The sequence below is a fragment of the Lagopus muta genome, chromosome 7 (assembly GCF_023343835.1).
Source record: "Lagopus muta isolate bLagMut1 chromosome 7, bLagMut1 primary, whole genome shotgun sequence".
NCBI lineage: Eukaryota > Metazoa > Chordata > Aves > Galliformes > Phasianidae > Lagopus > Lagopus muta.
Window position 1 is genome coordinate 15,360,674 of NC_064439.1, and position 20,639 is coordinate 15,381,312.

At 39.6% G+C, this 20,639-nt stretch overlaps 1 protein-coding gene across 6 annotated transcripts in view; it reads right to left on the minus strand.

The window, feature by feature from the left end:
• Window positions 1–5,054: 5,054 nt before the first annotated feature.
• The window catches only part of WAC (WW domain containing adaptor with coiled-coil), a 54,139-nt gene continuing 38,554 nt past the window's right edge, over window positions 5,055–20,639 (minus strand). For 4 of the 6 annotated variants that reach the window (XM_048951968.1, XM_048951971.1, XM_048951970.1 and 1 more), the window contains 5 exons: window positions 19,547–19,695; window positions 15,754–15,872; window positions 9,696–9,882; window positions 7,715–7,842; window positions 5,055–5,237 (listed from right to left, as the gene is read on the minus strand). In XM_048951968.1, coding sequence (XP_048807925.1) covers window positions 5,168–5,237; window positions 7,715–7,842; window positions 9,696–9,882; window positions 15,754–15,872; window positions 19,547–19,695 — 653 coding nt within the window. In that variant the 3' untranslated portion in view covers window positions 5,055–5,167. Of the gene's footprint in view, window positions 5,238–7,714; window positions 7,843–9,695; window positions 9,883–11,859; window positions 13,850–15,753; window positions 15,873–19,546; window positions 19,696–20,639 lie in introns of those variants that run through there. The other 2 variants (XM_048951967.1, XM_048951972.1) reach the window with 2 other exon arrangements.

Sequence of the window (20,639 nt, forward strand, 5' to 3'; positions counted from 1 at the left end):
ACATAGAAATGGGGGTGGAAAGAATGAGCCTCATATTAAAAAGGAGCAGCAACACATCAAATACCATCGCCTGGATCATTCAAAATGGATAAAATGAGCACGTTGGATTCTCAGTGCTGGGAAGTCTCCATAAAGCCACTGCAGAGCACTCCTGTGCTGATTAAAAGTCATTCATGATCTGAGCTTCAGATCAGTGCTGTGAGGCGGATTCAGTTGAATTTTTTTCCAATTATTCAGAAACTTAAAGTAGGTTTAAGCCTCTCTACATGCTGATGTTTTCATACCAGATCATCCAGAATCCAGCACCCACAGCTGTGCGTACTGAATGTGAGTTGGGGGCTGGATGCCTGAAAAGAGGAACGGGGGTTTCTATCTGCATTTGGTAATGTCATCTGCTTTCAGACAGCAAAACAGGGAGTAATTGATGGACAGCATGCACAGTATGAAGTCATTAAACGAGTACTGTTCTGGGATGACATTTATCATCCTATTCTCTAGGGTGTTTTTTCTTTAATTTTTTTTTTTTTTTGTCAGACCACCTCAGAGAGCAGCTATGCTTTACATGAAGATCAGTCGTGAAATTACAAAAGCACACAGCAGGAAACCCATGAACCAGCTACAGAATGCTGCCTTCTGCTCAATAAACTAATATGAATTACACTTAGAATTCTAAGCAGGTTGGAAAAGATCCCTTGTAGATGGCAGGAAGGTTCTGCACTTTGGGGCATGCAGCCACCTTTATGACACTCCTCTGTTCTTGTTCCAAACTTACTGGGATGCACTGTTTTGGGATGGGTGCTTTGTTTTAAATACATTACGGAGAGCATGGTTTATAATTCTGCCTTTATTCATGCTCAGTTGATGATTGTAAGACAGTACAGCAGTTTGGTGGCTGGGTTAAGATTGTTTTATTTTTTTTTTTTGCAGTTGCACAGCAGGTAAACATTTGTACATACAGATGTGTGACATCTTCAGATGAAAGCATACCTGCATTCAAACTTCAAAAAAACACACGGCAGTCTCCATGCCTTGAATCCTTCCCTCCACAAACTTCCCCCTGAGCTTTAAGAGGTGCTGGCTTAACACCTGAGCCATGGCCCCAAGTGTTATCAGACCTCTTCACCGCTGGAAGGACAAGCACCATTGCTTGGCCCCTTCAGAACTTCCAGCTTACAAGATCAGCAGATGTACAACACAGCTTTCTGCTCAGGCTTTGCTCCCTGACCACCTTCAGAACTGGCAGTGGGGATGCAATGGGAGCACACTGCAGGGAAGTGATAGGAAAGGTCTGTTCTTACTGCTGAGTAAGCTCTAACTGCGTGAAACCTCACCCTCAACCAGGTATTCTTCCTCATGATGCCACACATGAATGCAACAGGAGGAATCCCTCAGGACCTTGTCCTGTCGCAGTTAGATACGCCCTGTGCTCACCTACACACACCCTACATCTCTGGACTGTTCAGCTTGAGAGATGCCAAGGGATAACAAAACATCAAAAAAATAACTAAGATTCTGAGATGCAGATACCATCCTAACTGCAAGTGAAATCCGAGTACTTTTGTCCTAACAAAAGAATAATATCAAAAGGTCCTCTTACCTGTGCTTCTACTGGCAGTGCTATTGCAAGCAGAAAGGTGGTTTTACTTAGCAACTGAAGATGGGGACATGCTGTCAGCAATTTAATAGCTTTCCCATTTATAAAAGACAATTTATTGGGGAAACTGAACCCCCAACAGTTCAAAACACAGAAGAAAGAAAAAGCCAGCAGCAGCTACATGAGCCTGGATGGAAGCAATGGGACAACAGGGCCTGCTGGCACTGTCCTGCAGTCCAGAACGACTGACAGCACATCCACCTTCTGTAGCACCATCTGCCACAGGCTTTGGTCCCTTTGCCAGAGAGCTCTTCCCGGCACACAAGCTCTCTGCTGCTAATGAGGAAGCATCTAGCAGGACAGGAACCTCAGCCGAACTCTGACAGCATCCCAATTAAGTTGAAAAAAGACCCAGACGCCGAATCTTGGACAAAGAAGCACATCCGATCTTGACAAGAGATCAGGCTGGGCAGGCAGAAGGAAGCTGTTCAGAGCACTGAAAGGCAGCACACCAACAGCTACACGCTGCCAACTGTGAGAACTTGGCAGAAGGAGAGGAATGGAATTAATGTAAAGTCTCCACATGATTCTATTCATTGATATGGATGATTCTGACAGTACTACCCCAAATTAATTGGATTTTCTTTTAACACAGTAAAAAGACTGAGTACTCAGTTTAAATCCTGAGATTTCAGCAAGGTGCTGCACACAGAGGTGAGCAGCATCCCTCTGCACATTCTCTCTGGCACATGTGACACAGCAGGCAATAAAATACTGTCAGCTGTATTGAAAAACCACCTGGGAAGATCGGGTTGTTCGAGTCGTGTTTGCAGACCTGGTGTGCAAAGTCAGATACACAGAGCTGTGCAGTGCTGGCTGCTCTACAACCCAGCAGAACCAGCAGGGCCCGTCAGGTCGCTCTCCTGGGAGACAAAACTCACCAGCTTCTTTGCTAAGCGTCACTACAGGTGGGTTAGTGATGTTGCTACGTGGACAGAAATGCTTCGCCGCTGCCTGATCCTTAGCCAGCTGGAGCCCTAACTGGTCGAAAATCCTACGTCCTTTCTTCCAGATGGGATCCTCAGCCAAAACACGTTGGTTGGGAAATGCAGAAATCCGTAGAAAAGAGCATCTTCCAGGAGCATTTCCTGTTGAATTAGTATGGCGGCAGCAACGCAGGCAGCCAGGAAAGTCAGAACAGAGCCAGTGCCTACAGATACAAAAGCCAATCTTCCCAAATGCCTGTTGAACATGGAAGAGAGAAAAGATACTTGAACTTAACAAATAGCTGACAAGAGTGGTGTGTAACTGGAATGCCAAATCATCACGCTTGAAAATAACTTTCTTTGCAAAATAAGCCAACATATATGTAGGTCTGTGAGTCACAGTTCTGAAACAGCACACAACTGACTTGTGAGGTTTGCTGATACAGGATGTTACAGAAGGTGATCTACCAATCAAAGCCCATGAGAAAACAGGCACCGCATCCCCATTATGACTAAAGCAATCTCTGACTTGGAGAATAACTGAACTGCAGTACAACAAAAGACATGCACTGGTGAAACCTCCTGTACTTCCAGCAGCTTCGCTCGCTCCCTGCGCAACGAGGGACCACGAGCACCCCAACAACTGGGATGAGAGGCAGATTTGAGTCTGAGGAAGCCTTGTGCTGCTCTGCCCTCGGCAGAAATGACGCATATTAAAACTAATTAATTCATGATCCTAACCTGCCCAGTTTCTGAGCAAAAGCAAACATTTGCACAATATGAAACAGTCAAGCACAAACCAGACTAAAAAGTGAAGAAAACTACAGGTTCTTATTTCTTCTTGTTGGCTATTTCCATTTACTTCATTCACAATGCTTTGTTAGCACAGGGCGTTCAACCTCCACTAACTAGAGTCTGCTCAAAAAAATACAACAAACAAAAATCAGCCCAAGGTCGTTCAACATGAGACAAAGCAAAAGAAAGTCAAGTGATGTTTCTGGTGCTGAAAGGAACAAAACACGTAGCATCACACGTCAATACCTTTGTCGTCCTCTTTTATTTCATCACCCGTAACCTTTCTTACTCAACAAGCTATGATACCACAAGCTGCTGCAAACATTGAACTAGTAGCACCATCGCTGTTTCCGTTGTTGTTTTTAAGCAAAGAAAAAGTCACGTTTATTTTGTAGTAGCAATAGTTTCTTTTTTATTTTTAATATACTTTAGGAAACAATATACAAAGCCGAGCTTTGCCACCATTCTCAAACGGCGGGTTGCTCCAATTACACAAATTCAGCGTTTTGTGATGGTTAAGAACAGCAGTCAGCACCAGACTTGAACAGTTAGCTACAACACAAACATCCTTCGAAATGAAATGTCATAATATCAAGACAAGTAAACCAGGAGTTAACATATGACAACTGTTGGAGGAGGTGTCTTAAATCATTCTTGTTGAATTTTATATTTTGTTAAATATTTTATACACAATTTCCTGTTTACAAGTTTTAAACAAAACCTCCCTTGAGGAATTATTTAAGTACAAAAACGTTCAACAAGAACAGTTCTAATAAAGAGTCCCCAAACAGACCAAAATTTAATGTGTTGACCAAAGGAAATGAAAACCAGTGTTTCTTTGTTTTAACATGTTTATTACAACAGATACAATTCACATCTGACTAGCTTCTTTTTTTTTTTCCTCTTTCCCCTCCCACAACCATGTTAACATGTTCATTGGGCTATTTCTTTATAATTGAGCAAGTAATGTACTTTCAGCACACATGCCCAGCAGTACTATAAGTCCATTCTTACAGGGTGCAAATGGAAATACGTTTCAATAATTTATACAAACAAGTGGGTTATGCTCAATCACTGCAATTTTAAGCTACTGTACACAGGAATGAAAAGATTATAGAAAAAGTGCCATAGCAACAGTGCCTTAAGAAAAGAGAAAATTAGAAGCATTAAAAAAAAAATGGATAAAATCAGATTTAGGATTTCACAGGGAAATGGAACACAGAAAATGAGAAACATTTCTCTGTAAAACAGAAATGGAGAAGCACTGCTCTTGATTCGGTGCAAGTGTGGAAACAGTTGTTTCATGGTATTTTTGTACATTACCCCAATTGTTGCAGCCTTAGACACAGATCGCCTGGCGCTTGCATTGAATTTTAGGAAATGCAAGATTTCTGAATGATAAATTAACTAAAAAAAAAAAAAAAAAAAAAAAAAAAAGCTAATTTTGCAGACAGGTTTACATGTAAAAGGCTAGGTATTTAGCCACCTCAGCATCGATTAGTTTTGGATGTCTAAGCTCTGATACACATGGCTTCCCATGGCTTCACTCTACAAAACATATTTACAACGTGAAGAATACATCTACAATAAATCTACATTTCAAGGGTTTTACAAATCATTCTTGTATCTTTCCCCTGAATTTGACTCCCTCCTGTCCCCTTCCCCATGTCATCGTTTTTTCTGCCCAGCTCAACGGTCCAAAGTCTACTCAAATGCAGCTCAAAAGTGTTAAGACTGGGCATCAGTTTAATAGTTCCTGTACTCAAAACCATGTGCAATTGTTTACAACTTTTCACACCATGAAGGAATTCTGATTCTTTAGCTTTTCAAGTTCTTTAATTTGTTGTCTCAAAAATAGTATCCTGCAAGAGAAAAAAAAATTCATTAGTATACACATTTCCATCACACAGAGATGCACAGAAATGTGCCTAGAATTCCACTGAAAAATGCCAAGCTCCTCAGCTCTATTAAAAAACTTTAATATTTTTAATTAATTCTGAATATATTCCATCAGCCACACATTCCCCGTGCAGGCACAGAAATCTGCACTACTTGGTTCCTTGATTTAGAAAATTAACTTTCATTATGACTGAAGCACAGCGACATTCAAGCCTACTATTCATCCGAACTTCACTTCAAGAGCAAGGACGCACTAGAAGAGTACAAGGAATATTCTGAAGAATGGTATTACATCTGTGCCACGCAGTTTTCCAAACTGTACAACTCAAAACACTCTGAAGTTGTCACCAAACACGGAGCTGCTCTGTTCACAGCCCAACCCCAGGACCTTCGGTGGAAAAGAGGTTAAAGGTTTCTTCTCACAGTCGTGTCTTCTATCTAAATTTGCCCGTTCTTGGAGACACAACGCCATTAGAAATGCAAGCCGTCGTCCTCACACCCTTCTACTTATTTCCTCCCCATATGCTGGAGGATTTTATACTCGGCAGATTTAGATAGCGGTGCAGGCAGAAGGGTTACATATGCTTTTGTTTCCATAAAAAAAAATTATCCCCATAATACAGCCTGATGCATTTCAGTTTGAACCAGCCATGTATAGAGCCATAAATTCATTTCATATGTAATTCAGCAAACAAGTTTTGTTTGCAAACAAAGAAGTTTTCTTCTCGGCATCTCTTCTTTCTAGCATTTCTCTCTGTGACTGGCAGAAGAAAAAACATTCTAAAGGCAGCTTCTAGTCAGGGTAAATTCCTACCTCAAAGTATTTGATCGTTAAAAGACATTTAATGAAAAAAGCTGCAACAACATGCAACTGAGAAATCAATTACATTTCTAAGTAAAATATTCCTTCTACTGAACTGGCATAAACAGTTGCTTCAATTAACGAACATATGGTTTAGACAGTTTCCCAAATTTGTAATGAGTATTTTGTAGCAACTTTACCCAATGTTGAAGTGCAGTGCAAGCATATGAAGAAAACTTTAAGAAAAAGCTGAAATACTGCATAAATATTCTGCTAGTCCAGAGCAATTCTGATACAGATAGCATGTCCACTTCAGCAGACTTTTTATGAATACTTCTCAAATATATCCTTAGTTCAGCTGGTTGTGGATGCCCCATTCCTAGCAGCATTCAAAGCCAGGCTGGATGTGGCTCTGGGCAGCCTGGTCTGGTGGTCAGGTGGCCCTGCCTGTAGCAGGGAGGTTGAACTAGATGATCATTGTGGTCCTTTTCAACCAGGCTATTCTATGATTCACTAAAAGGGAATTTTCTACTGAAAATTAGGTAAAAATATATAAATCAGGATAGACAAACTGAAATAAACACACTAAGATCTAAAGGTGAAGGCATAGGAAATCTATCTGCCAATGCAGTCTCATTTTGCATGCTGCCAGTTATGATTAAAACAGTATACTTTGAGTTCTGTTTTACAACAAATTTAAGTAGATCTGTTCTGTGCAAATTATATCATTATTCAAGTTGATTGGCTTGATATTTGATATTAATATTGGCTTTGTGAAGGCCCTCCCTCTTGCCCCACAAACTTTTACTTATGCCATGTCTTTGGGATGGCAGCAAAAACAAAAGAAACTTGCTATCACAGAGTCAAAGTCAGAGAATCATTATCCATTGATGGATTAAAGACACAGAGTGTACAGCAAACAAAGCACCATTTAGCAAACTGAACATTGACACCTGATGTTACGTCTGATAAAATTGCCTATCAATACAGAAGAGGTTACTAAGACATTTTATTTCATCTGTAAGAAACAAAGCTGCTGATTAAATATCCTACAGGAATTGTAACTCATGTTATGAAGCTATGAACAAATAAAGATTTTAGAAACAATAACAGCCGCACTGTTAACGACAACCTCTTTGACTGACTCAAGAAGTCTGTTTTCCCTGAAGAACTGTTTCCCTGAGAACTCCTAAGACCTTCTCTAATGTCTCTTACCTAACCAACAAACACTGGTTTTACCTTGGTGTGTATCAGAAAGAATTCTTCAAACCTGTTCCAGCTTTAGACCCAATGTCTCATTCGAACTGTAGCATTTAAGAACAGTATAAATGATGTAGACGTGCATTTATGATCTCTGCATCACGTACTGAAGGATATTATAGATTCTAAACCAGTGTATCTGGAAATATATTTCTTTTCCATCTGTGTAAGCATATCTGGCCCTATTCATTGTCAAGACATATCTGTGTAGAAAACAGGTAGGCCGTAGACAGGAAAGACAGCTTTCAAATTTTGTTAACCATCAGCATACTCATAAAGCCATCAATAAATATTGCTCAGACAAAACAGTATCAGTGGGCAATTCCAATAGCACCTTGAAAATCACCAAATTGCTATTCTGAAAACAAACACGCTTACCTTTGCTCACGCAAAGTTGCTTGAATTTCACATACTCGAACTAAAGATCTTAAATTCTTTAATTCAGTACAAATTTCTGACATATGAACACTTCCCATGTTATGGGCTTCCTCACGTAATCTTGATGCCTACAACAGTGAAATAGAAAAGTCAGCGTTTTGAGTCAAGCATTGGAAACAATGGGCTGCAGCCACAAGACTGCTTGGAGTGCATCTCAGAACAGCAAGCACTGTAACTTCTACAGCGCTGTGACTTCTGAATGTACTGTAAATCAAATCAAAAGTACATTACAAACGTCATGAGTGCTCTACAAATGTCCACTTAGAATCAGAAAAGAGCAATGTTGGATGTTAATATGTCACATAACCCAGGCTGATGCTGGAAGGGGTGATTTAGATTTCCTTAACCCTAACAAACCTTTCTTCGACCATCTTGAAGATCTTGAAGATGGCACACAACACGGCTCACGACCAACTTTCATTCCTCATCCAAGCCTTGCTGACAAAAACAGCTGAATGTCATTTTCTTTTCAGCAACTTTATGAAGAAAAGAATTTCATCACCCTCTTCAGGTGTTCTCTTGTAAACAAACTCCTTTACTTCAATATTTCCACTACTCAAGCAGAGATAAGCAATGTGCAAATTCAGAAGGAATGGCCTTTCTCCACAGCAGGCACATTTCTTACCATTCCTACCATTTCTTGTCAATGAACTGGATACGTGACTCCAGTTAACTTGGGTGTGACTATTCAAAACTGCTCTACTCACAACACTTTCACATGATGTAATACAGTATGTAAACACTCAGCACACTGCTAAGAGCATCCAGCAGGGTACATGACTTCACAGCATTAGCTGTTTTGCTTCCATTTATTACTGATATTGGAGGGGAAAAAGTGACCCAAAAAATGGTATATATTCAAATTTTCTACATTGGGAGATATTCTCAATTCAGCACACAGTGAAAATAACACTGTCAACTTAAAATCTCCAACTATCAGGCCAAAGCCACAGCAAGAAATGACTGTGCTCAACATTTCCACATTTCATGGCAATGGTGGTTTGACTCAATACAGTTTGTCAATGTCTTAAAATAGTATTTAAAAATTAACAGAGGAAAAAAAGCCAACAAACTAAAAACCCAAAACAGAATCAACAGAAACAGCGCTTCTAAGAGTAATCCTGCAAGTTACTTGCCATAAGCTTCTACTGTAGGCTTGAGGCAGTGTGCAGCTGTTCTTCAGAAGACCAAAGTAAGATGGGCTAAGTAAGATTAGTATCTGACCTAGACCATCAAACTGGATTGCCTTTGACAGAAAAGACTTCAACTGGACACAATAACCAATATAGTTTCCAATGTACATTCTAAGTAGCTGACGTGCATCCAGTTTCCCTATATTGCCACCATGTACTTATAAGGATGATGAAGAGTATGTGAAGAGGAAAAAAAGATTAAAAAAACAAAAGGCTTACATTCAGTCTGAGCTCTACATCAACTTAAAAACTGGATCCAACAAACGAGGCACAGTTCTTTTTTCACTGTGAAGAGCCAATAACTCAGTGACTCAAACTGTGGATCGCTCTCAAATAGTTTAACACTGTCACCTAATTCTTCACATTTTTCACATAACAAAGATTTTAATAAAAGATCTGTTGAAATTTATGTTCTTTGTAAATTTCAATCAAACTTTGTCAGTAAGAGAAAGTATTTACGATGACGACTATTCTTCTAGTGGAGAGGATTTCAAAAGCACAGGTACATGAAAGCAAGACAAAGTACTCAGCTGGTAAACAGCCATCACGCATCAGACATGGAGGTCTGGCCTAACCTCCCACCTCTCCCCTTTTTCTGGCTAAGGACCAGCATGTTTCCTTTAAAGATCCTTCTAATTTCTAGAAAAGGCAACGTGGCTAACAAAAAAAAGAGTTTTTAAGCCACCCATTCAGCATTCCCTCAAGAAACAGAGCACAACTGTACTCACCTGCTTTTCTGCATGGTCTGCAGGCCAGCCTTGAACATGCTTTATAAGGTTTTCATTGAAGTGTGCTGCTAGCGTAGGTGTTAACGAACAGGTGGGTCGTACAGATGGATTCTGTGGTGCAGGTGTTGAATTTGATGCACTAGAGCTAGAGGTATGATTTGGACCTGGTGATGGGCTTCTTTGACTACTGGAAGAAAGAAATGTTATAAAGTAAAAATCTAAAAACATGTAAACACAGAAAAACTAACACAAAAAATCCCCTGCTTCCAGCCACATAAAGCATATAAATCAAGAGAAGGTAAATACTTCTGGTATATCAAACATGAAACACTTATCCTCAAACCTCTTAGGTGTATGGGAATGGTTTGAGTGCTACATGGCAGAGTTTTTCCGGTTGTTGGGGTTTTTTCTGTTGTTGTTTCTTTTTAATCTACCTAACTTAAAGAAACGTAGATTGCGGCTGTATTTTAGTGTCACGTAATTATTAAGCACAAAGAGTGCTGTCCCAGTCTAAAAATATAACTGTCTGGACTTCACAAGTTTAACCATTTTTACCAGTGCCAAAAAGCAAATGCCTTAAGTGACACTTACATTTTGTACATCCTCACTTCAGGTACTGAAGAGATCAGAAGCTGTACAGCAGCAGTACATTCTGATTGCTTTACTTGAGCAAATTCAAGTAAACAATATTCACACTGTTAATCATTTGCTGCAGAGTTTGTCCACAGAAGCAAAAAAAAAAAAAAAAAAAAAATTCCACCACTATCAAAACTGTTCTATTCCCTTCATCAAATGAAGGATCAGAATCATACAACCACTGAGGCTGGAAAAGACATTCAAGATCATAAAAAGCCCAGCTATCCACTTAACACCATGTCCCTAAGCATGGCATCCAGACGTCACTTAAATGCTTCCAGGGATGGTGACTCTCAGTTCCCTCAGCAGCCTGCTCAATGTTTAAGTGACTTTCTTCCATAAATAAATTATTCCTGATATTCAACTTAAACCTCCTCGTGTGCAACTTGAAGTGGTTGCCTTGTATCCTACTACCAAGGTTTGCCTCATCCCCGCAAGTGCTGCTATCCAGGCGATCTGATCTTCTAGAAGAACTTACCCTTGGATGGGCAATAATGCAGGCTGGGAAAGCTTAACAGCTGAAGTTTCAGCATGTGCCCTTTTTTACTCCTTTATCCTCTTACCAAAACAAGGTTTCTGCTTGCTTGTATCCCTTTCTAGTATTTTCCTGATCGCTCCTCCTGCTCCTTCACTCACAGAGCGGAGCTCTGCTCTTGCATTTTCCTAAGAGGCAGGATAGGGCCAGCTAAAGCATGTCAGTATGGACAAGGACAGGTCAGGAAGACAACAGACTGCCTCTGTCCTCACCAGCCTCTTAAGGGAGCAGCAAACTTGAGCACAATGAGAGTCTGCAAGTATTACAGATAACTACTGTAACTCATCGAGTAACCTGAGGACTGACACAACATCTTAGCACAGTGCAACTATCTTCACAGTTCACCGCCCAGAGTTTTGCTCTAATCACTCACACTTGCAAAGTACAGCAGTTTTCCAAACAGTCTACAAATTAGGTACAGCACACTGCTGTACAGCAACAAAGACTTTCGCTCCACTCCAAAACTTCCTTTGTTGAACCTCATTCCTTTCAGTGCCCCCAAACTTTTTAAAAAGCTTAATACATTAAAAACAATTATGCAGAAAGATTTGGAAAGATTCGTTCTTAGAATTATATACATAAATGTCCTCTGATTTCAGGCAGCAGAAGTTGTGTGAAAAAGACATAACTGGAAAAAAATATATATACTTTTTGCTATGTATTCTCTTCAGTAATTGGCCTAACCACTTTACAACCACTTAAAAGTGCAAGCACTTAACATTAGAAACATCCTGTTGATGAGGAGAACCGGCATTTAGATTTTGAAGCTGGAGTTGAAACTAATCAAGAATGTGAAAGACAAAAAGGGCTGTAGATGCACAGCAGAAGAAAGACTGAGACTAAGACAGGTGGGGCTGCCCTTCTCTAAGGCAAGGGAATCTAGTGACAAAAGACATGAATAAGGCCAGAATACTCAGTTATTTTTTTAAATCTTTTTTTTTTTCTTCTTTTTTTTTCTTCTGTTATGGTGTGTTTTCAGGCCCCTCATGTGCCTGAGTGCATCAGCAGAGGCAAAACAAGGGAAGTATTAGGCTGCAACAGAGGAGTAAGTTAAGGAGCAGTTAAACCAGACAGCATGCACTAAAGGGTAATGATGGACCTGGCAAGTATGACTGAGATACTGCATCATGTTGAAGCATCATGGTGAGAAGACAAGTGTATTGAGAATGGGGAAAAAAGCAAATGTTACAGTCATCTACAGTAAGCCAAGGAGCATGGACACTACAGCCTGTTGACCTAACCACAGTCACTGTAAAACCTATGGAACAAGTCTTCCTGGAATCCACTTCCAAGAACATTAAAGGCTAAAAAGCAAAAATAGAGAGCCAGCACAGATCTGGCAAGGACAGATTATGCCAAACCAACCTCAGAGGAAGGGGAAAGCAGTAGTGATGTCTTCGACAAGGCCTTTGACATGGTTTCTCCACAGTTTTCTTATCATATAACTCCTCAATCATCCATGTCCATACATCATGTGTAAGGTGAATGAAAAGCTGACTGAATTGCTGGGCTCAAAGTGTCAATCAGCAGTACAAAGTCAGCAGTACAAAGTCCAGGTGAAAGCCAGAAACTAATGCTGTTCTTTGCTGATCCATAACTTGGGGGGTCAACACTGTTCAGTGTCTTTATTTACAACACAGATGCTACTCCAGAGTGCATCTTCAGTGAGTTTGCAGATCACACCAAACTGGGAGGAGCAGTCAACACATGGGAGGGCAGATTGTTATTCAGAGGGATGGGAATAGAGCACACAAGAATCAATTTTTAAAGAAGGCGGATGCAAAGTCCAGCAGCTCAGGTGGAATAATCCTCTGCAGCAATACTGGAATAACCCCACAGAAATGTAACAGGCTGGGCATTGAGTGGTCAGAAAACAGATTTGCAGAAAAGGACCTGAGGATCCTGGCAGACAAGTTAAATGCAAGTCAGAAATGTATTCCTGAGGCAAAGCAGGCCAAGCATATGCTGGGCTGTATTAGCAAGAACATGGTTGAATACAGCATTCCTTCTCTTTGTTCAGAGCTTGTAAGATACACAGTACCTGGAGTGCTGTGTAATAGGGAGCTCAAAACCAGGCAAAAAAAGCTGCCATACCAAAGGAATCCAGCAGAGGACCACAGAGCTGTTAAGGGGGCTGAAGCACATGCCATGTCAGGAGAAACTAGAGGAACTGGATTTTTTTTTTCCAGACAGAACAAAAGAGGCTGGAAGAAAGAGCTGAAGGATCTTAATATCTTCAGCTATCTACAGGGAGAGCAGATAGAGCCAGGATCCTCCCAGAGAAGCACAGTGATAAGCCAAGAGGCAGAGAAACAAGTTGAAAAAATGGAAAAAGAGAAAAAAATATATCACTGTAAGAGTAGTCAAACATTCAGAAGAGATGCTCAGAGCCTGCAAAATCCCTTTCTTCAGAGATATTCAAAGGTCATTTTGGTTCTAGTTTGAGTTGGAACCTGGACTAGATCATAACCAGAAGTCCCTACCAACCTAAATTATTCTATGACTTTATGCATCCATACAGCATCAGCATACTGATGGCTTAGAGAAAGACTATGTTGACTAACTAAGCAGAACTGACACATGATCTTCAGTATCTATTTAAGCCTCAGTTGCAGTGGAATCAAAGTATCCCTGTGACTTGCCTTCTCATTTACCATCCCAACTTTTGACTCCTACATAACGAGTAGAAATCTCTTCAACGTACCACAAATGTTTCAGGGAATAACTAAAATCTGCGAGCTTCTGAAAAATAAATGTGCATCTTAACTATGAATAAAACATACTGTCCTAAAATATCCTAGCACTAAAATATCCCAGTACTTCTACATCAGCAGCAGGGGGAGCTACTAATGCAGCAATGATACAAAACTGCTGTTGGGTTTCGTATTGCTTCGCTACCAGCAAATACCCCCCTTACCTGCTAAATGAATTACAGGCTGTCTGTGCCACAGGTAATAAAACGCTTCCAGACAGCATAAAGCATCTGTACACAAAGATGGAAACGGGATGGTTGTGAAATACACTACTGCAAAATCTTATAGTATGTAAATAATGGGGAGGAAAGACATCCCTCCAGCACTTTCTCATTTTCTAGAGTGAAAGAAAAATATTCCCAATTCTTTATTAAGAGAAACCAGTATCTTGACTAATAACTGAGGCACTCATTTAGTCCTATTTTTAAAGTAGTGAAAATTTATTGTATGTCTCTGGAATTATCTCTTAGAAAAAAAAAGTTATCTTTATGATGCCTTTTCTTTCAAAACAGCCATTCCAATGTTTCTTAAACAGTACTTCCTCCAAAAGAAGGTGAAAATACATATTAGCTCTATTTACTTAAGACTTCTATACTTATCAAAGCAAAGGAAACTTAGTTATCAGCTTCTGCACAAGGAACCCATGTTTAAACTGGCATCCTGTAGGAAAGCAATGCCTTCATTGATACAGCCTCTTTTTGGACCACTTGTTCACAGTTTAGGTTGTTATGCTGCTCGTTTGCATAAAAAGACCTCAGGGACTCAGACTCAGAAGCAGCCCAAATCTGACTGTTTTCTCCTGCGAAGTTAAAAATTGTTCTATGCTAGTTCAGTTACAGGAAATCTTTTGGAGATGAGTAAACCTGCATCTCAACTGGTCCATTTCTGTTCAATTCCACAGCACTGGAACTCATTCCTTAATCCTCCATTTTCTGCAACTTTCCAAGGAAGTAGAAATGCATACACTTGTCACGACATATTGCTGCCACAAATATCCAACCATTTAAAAGATACAGGATACCAACTACTATCAAGTTTTCGGTGAAAATACTGTCACAGTATCTTCGATAACAGGCTGCACACCCTCCTCAACTTGTGCACTGTTTCTCTGCGTCTCTCCTACTCAAACAGGGGATGTTGCTGCCTGTGTGACCCTTCTGATCCAGCTGTATAGCTGCTGGGTCAAATTCAGCTTCCCTTTGCCAGCACAATGCTGATGCCAAGTGCAGCAATGGTTTCTAGAGGCTCAACAGATCTCTGAAGATAACTGGATGTGGGTAGTGCATATATGCCAGGGCAGGAAGTCCTAAAACCTGAAAAGGTGAGGGTATGGAACAGCAGAAAAACACTCACCAGGATCACCTCAGACTGACGCCAACCCAACAAATTTGACCAAGAAAGTATCTATCCCTCTTCAGCAAGATTGCCTATTGGGAAATGACAACCAGCAAAGAACAAGAGGGCCTGCTGATTAGGAGCTGTTCCCTAAAATCTACTCCTTAAAAAAAATGTCTACTCCCCTTACCAAAAAGTTTTAGTTGGTTGCAAAACATTAATTTATCATTGATACTACTATTAAGAAAGAATTAAACAGCAATATCCATAATTACTAGATGCTGAAGCTGATACACTGTTTGGTTGTTCCACCCACTGAGTATTGTAAGTTTTAGGTTAGATATCTGACAAAGGTCAGAATGAAGTTTAATACAGCCAACATTACATAAAAGCTCTCAATGATTAAAAACAAACAAACAAACGACACTACAGAAAGACATCATCATCTAACACTAAGCCAGTTAAAGCCCTTACTCTCTTAACTACGCAGAAAATAAAAAACTCCAAACTCTGAGTCAGAACACAAGGAATAACTTCTATGACTGATGGCCGAGCAACGGGTCAGAAATAAGAATTTCATTTTGCTTCTGCGAACACAACTCTGAGAAGCGGTCCAAATGCGGAGAGCCTGCCACGTGAGATCTGTAACAAAGATGTGTTAGACATCCAGCAGCAGTAGTAGAGTTAAACCGTGTGGTCAGTAAAGAAGCCATGAAGAATTCACAAACTGCAACCCATGTCACACACAATGGATTCAGAACAGAAACACAAGACAGTACAGAGAAGCATTTCGACATACCTTGAGCGCTGAAGACTTCGAGGAGAGGCAGGTTCATGACCTGCCTGCTTGTCAGCTATTACCGGCTGCTGAGGTGCTGACTGTGAAGCTGGTCCTTGTTTAACTCCTGGAGTAGCAACCTGAAAAGTTTAAAACCTTCATTAGGTTTCCTGCACAGTAACTATCAGGAAAACAGGGAGGGAAGTTGACGTTGATGGAAGTTTCTTATTCTTCAAGAGGCTCTGTTTGCTTACTGTGCATTTCTGAGCTACAAGATGAAAAGAACTGTAACTTATGAACTATGCTCAAGTTACAGTATCTGAAGGTCAAGATTCTCTCTCCTCCCGTGTGTGTAACCCCTATCCTTTTTAAAGAAGGTGCAAGAGAGGAAGTGGCTGCAAAATTACTCATCTGCCTTCTCACCTGAAAAATCAAGCTAATAATTTTTCTCCCTCCCTATTACTTAAGAACTGATTCTATAGATCCATATAGACAAAAATTTAAGTCAGGGCACCTGTCTTGCATTTGCTGACACCAAGATGGTGTAGATTACCAGCTAGTGGTTATCAGAACCTCCAGATACCCTCTCAATTTCAGAAACAGACATCAGTGAAACAAACCAGACAGTCACTGTTAAAATAACTCAAATAAAAATAAAATCACTTTTTGTGATAATAAGATTATCACAAAAAGCCAAAATAGTCTGAATAGCAGTGTTGGTAAAGAAAAAAATTAACATTACTGTAAGAATACACAGTGATTATCTCAGTTGAAATCAACAGAACTATACAGCTAAGTAAGATGGAATACCAGTAATTCATAAATTGATTCCTGAAAAGGCTAAATATCTTTATGAAATGTGCAACATGAAAAACTTTGCCATCTATGCCTATGTTTTGCTTACTCCGTGAACAGATGTAACAATTGAAATTGTTCTAACACAAGGAATAATTTCAAAAGGAAGTCTGGTTGCAGATATCACCATCACCCTGCAGATCTAAAGTAAGATACTAACTAGCTCCTTAGCTAGTAAAAAAAAAAAACAAAAAACCACACCATTTTAAAATGATTGTAAAAACCAAAAAACCAAAACAAACAGGATTCACTGGGGAAAAAAAAAACCCACTATTAAAGAAGCTACAAATCCTCTTAGCTATTCCACCTTTTCCCATGCATTTCTCCAGGCACACACACCAACTTCAGTTTAAAAGCAGTACGGTGTTTGTGCAGCCCTAAGGAATAAGCCTGACTTACAACCCATGTAACGTTGTCTCCCGAGCCAGCCAACATAACTGCCACATGGCACTGGGCCCTGCCTGCACCGTACCACTTCAGTTCTACCTACACCTACTGCACAGAAGCACCTACACCAACCAGCCTGTGTTCTGGAACAGCCTCCTGGCACAGCACCACATCTGGACTAACTTACACTGAGTTCTAAGAGCAGGATAAGCTGGCCTGACTGAAGAATCCCAACTACTAAAACAGGCTCCCCTTGGAGCTATAACCAAAGTTCGCATCTTGATATTGATTGCCAGAATGTAATTATGTGACTACAACAAACATCAAGAAAGCTCTTACTGAACTGGAAAATTATCTGCTGCTGAACCTGAATTTGCTACTTCTGGGACTAACAGTTCACATTAATATTTCAACACCTTTGTTGCTAGCACCAAACCTCAAAAAGGCTCATGTTGTCAAGTGTGTTATGATTCTTAGAAGGTCTGTTAAGTTACTCAAGGTGCCTTGAAAAAATAAAGTTTTACTGCTTATATCCCAGAGTAGTAGGACTTAGAACTTTTTCACAGAGGGATGGGATAAAAACTTCTCATGTATGCAATACATACAACACACAAAACAGCAGAGTTGCAAAAATAGAGCAATTTCAACTTATGTGCCCCAGCATGCTCATCAAAACATAGACATCAGTTGCAGAAGAGCTTGTATATGAACACACACACATGTACATACCAATAAAACATACAATATTCTACTTAAGAAAAGGTGAAAACCTTGATGCCAAGTCAGTGACTATAGGTAATCACAAAAGCTAGCCTGGAATAACAGATCATCATCGCAAACAAAGCATAAAATAACCAACCTTTCCCCCACTCCTCCTGGAGTGGGATTCAGACCAACTCTTCTCAAACCTGCATTTAGCCTCAAAGTTTGCTTGAGGATACTTGAGGGAAGGCTTGTGTGCCCCAAAACAACTTCAATTATACTGTTGGTCTACCAAGACACACTGGCCCTACTTAGAGCACTTGGCTTGCCTTCCTTTTCTCTGAAGAAATGCTTTACCACTATGACACCTACTACACAGGCATAATGTTAGAGATTATGGTGGGCAGTGGGTACACATTTGTTTGCACAGTTGTAGGAAAACAACTGTGCAGTGACAATAAATACTAAAGAAGCTGTTTGTAAGACAAGGATAAACGACTTGCAAATCAGAAGATACAGAAGATTGCAAAGGATTAAGATTTTGAAATCTTTACAGTGTAGCTGATGACCAAAACTTTTATAAAGTAGATTCATATTTCAGGAGTGCAGAGATCAGAAGGGACCAACTTCAGACTACTGAAAGTAAATAACTTCAAAACAAACAAAAAAGCCAGGAAAAAAACAACAAACCAACAGAAAACAACAAAAAAATCCACACAATTATTATTTTTCTTATCCTAGGATGTGAAAATACCACACACGTTCCCTTCTTAGCTACAAGTCTGCTACATGATGATTTCAGTACTCGTTGGCTAGACATCAGATGTGACCACATTGACTCATGATGCTCTCTAAGGACAGAAACAAAGACAAGTAGAAGGATTCGTACACATTAGGCTTTCACAAATCACTGCCCATCACCAAAAACCACCTGTGGGAATAATTGGTTTTCTTTATACCCATGAAACAACTCAAGTATAAGAAAATTAGGTGTTTATATTCAAATAAGGAATGCAATCTGTCCTCCTGAAGATAAAAATATTTCTTTAAGGCCTTCAAACTGTAAGAGGTTCTCTTCATAGCAGACTTTTGAGAGAAAGGTATCTCAGCTACACGCAAGGGTGAAAATAGGCAGAAAACAAATTTTAGGGGGAAGAAAAAAAGTCACGCAAAACTGTTCCATTCTAAAGTCTACAGTCATACTTCTTACACTGATAAAATGTTACACAAGGTGTCCAACTGCTTCTTAACCTTCCTACAGTATTCACAGCAAAACACATTCTTTCCTCTGAGCAGTGATCAACAAGAAGGAATCACAAAAAGAAAACAAAAAAACCAACGTTCTTTTCTTTCACGTGCCACCTGCCACTTATCCAACTAAGAAAATCTGAAAGAACAAAGGTAAAGGGGGTAGGGAGGAAAAGGAAAATGATGCTACTGACCTTGTAAACACCTAGAACCAAATCTGAGAAAATCAACTCGCTAAGAATTTTTCTCTCAATCCAATGATCATTTATTGGCTAAAGTCCAAAGCTGTTCCCTTTGTAGAAAGTTTTTATTTTCTTTTAAGTATGGTGCAATGCTGATCTCTTACTAATATTTCCAGACACTACTACTGCATATGATACCATCTTAAGTGAATGCAAGATATTCTTCAAGAATAAACAAAAAAGTGTATTACAAGATACTAGCATCGTACTGACAAACTGAGTACAGCTGCTTCCAGTCGTTTCCGTTCCTACTGAGAAAGACAACACGCATGTTATCATCCTTCACGTAGTAGTCAGTACCTGAAATACACAGCATTAATACTTACTATTACCTTGAGTGGTTTCCTACTGCAGTATGCCATAAATCAACAGGAGCTTACCTTCTGCTGTGATGATACCGGTGGTGTAGTCATCAAAGGCTTAAGTGGAACGGTGTTAGTCTGAGGCGTGCTTATTCTGGGAGATACATATGATCTTGGTGATGAGGCATCAGATGTTAAAGACATTGGAGACTGATTAGATGGCTGAGCTGCGAAGAAGAACATTGTTTTTTTGTAAAACCATATCTCAATGTGAAATACATTTTCTTCCAGTATTTCACAGGATTGTGTATTAGATATTACACAAACAGATTCCATTTGAAACAGAGGGGGAATAAACTACTGGAACAATCAAATATTCAACAACTTCAACTAAGGATCTTTATTTTCCCCAAACCATTCATTTCTAAAACCTGGCAGAAGTGGAAAGCAAGGAAGAGGCCTTTGTACAATGCCTTTTTACACTTGAAGAGATTAAATTAGTTTCACTTGTGATTTCTATTTCGGAGTGCTCAACTGAATTTAACAGAGAATGCACGAACACTATACTTAGAAATCCATTCATTCACTCTAAGCATCTAATCACCAAAACAAATGAACAGAACAACCAAAACCTTGTGTTTTACTTGTTAAAAGTTAGTACGTGTATAATACTGCTTATCTACTCAATATAAACGCTGAATCTATTGTTTTGGTTTCAGTTTCTAGTACTAAGTCACAAACCAGAATGTACTAAGGATATCTGAAGTAATACCATGCCTAGAAGCTGAAAATTACTTATAAAAGTCTACAAATAACACGAGATAGAATTAACTTACTTTCAAGAATTCAAGCCTGCCTCAACAGTCACAGTTGCACAGTGTTACAAGGATGGGTGTTCAAACACTGAAGAGTTATGTTTAATATAATAAACAACATTAAGTCTTATAAAGGTTCAGAATAAACTTCCATGTTTCACACTGCTCGTATTTAACTTAGTTAACATACAGAGAAAACCCCAGAAGGCAAGACAGCAGTACATGTATCTAGTTACTTGCCAGCTGCAGGTTCCCTGAGTAAAGGTTTCACATTGTACCTTCAGAAAAAGAAGTCATTCAACATACTCTGCATCATGCGGCCAAAGATATGACTCAAAACAGCTTCTACAAGTTTC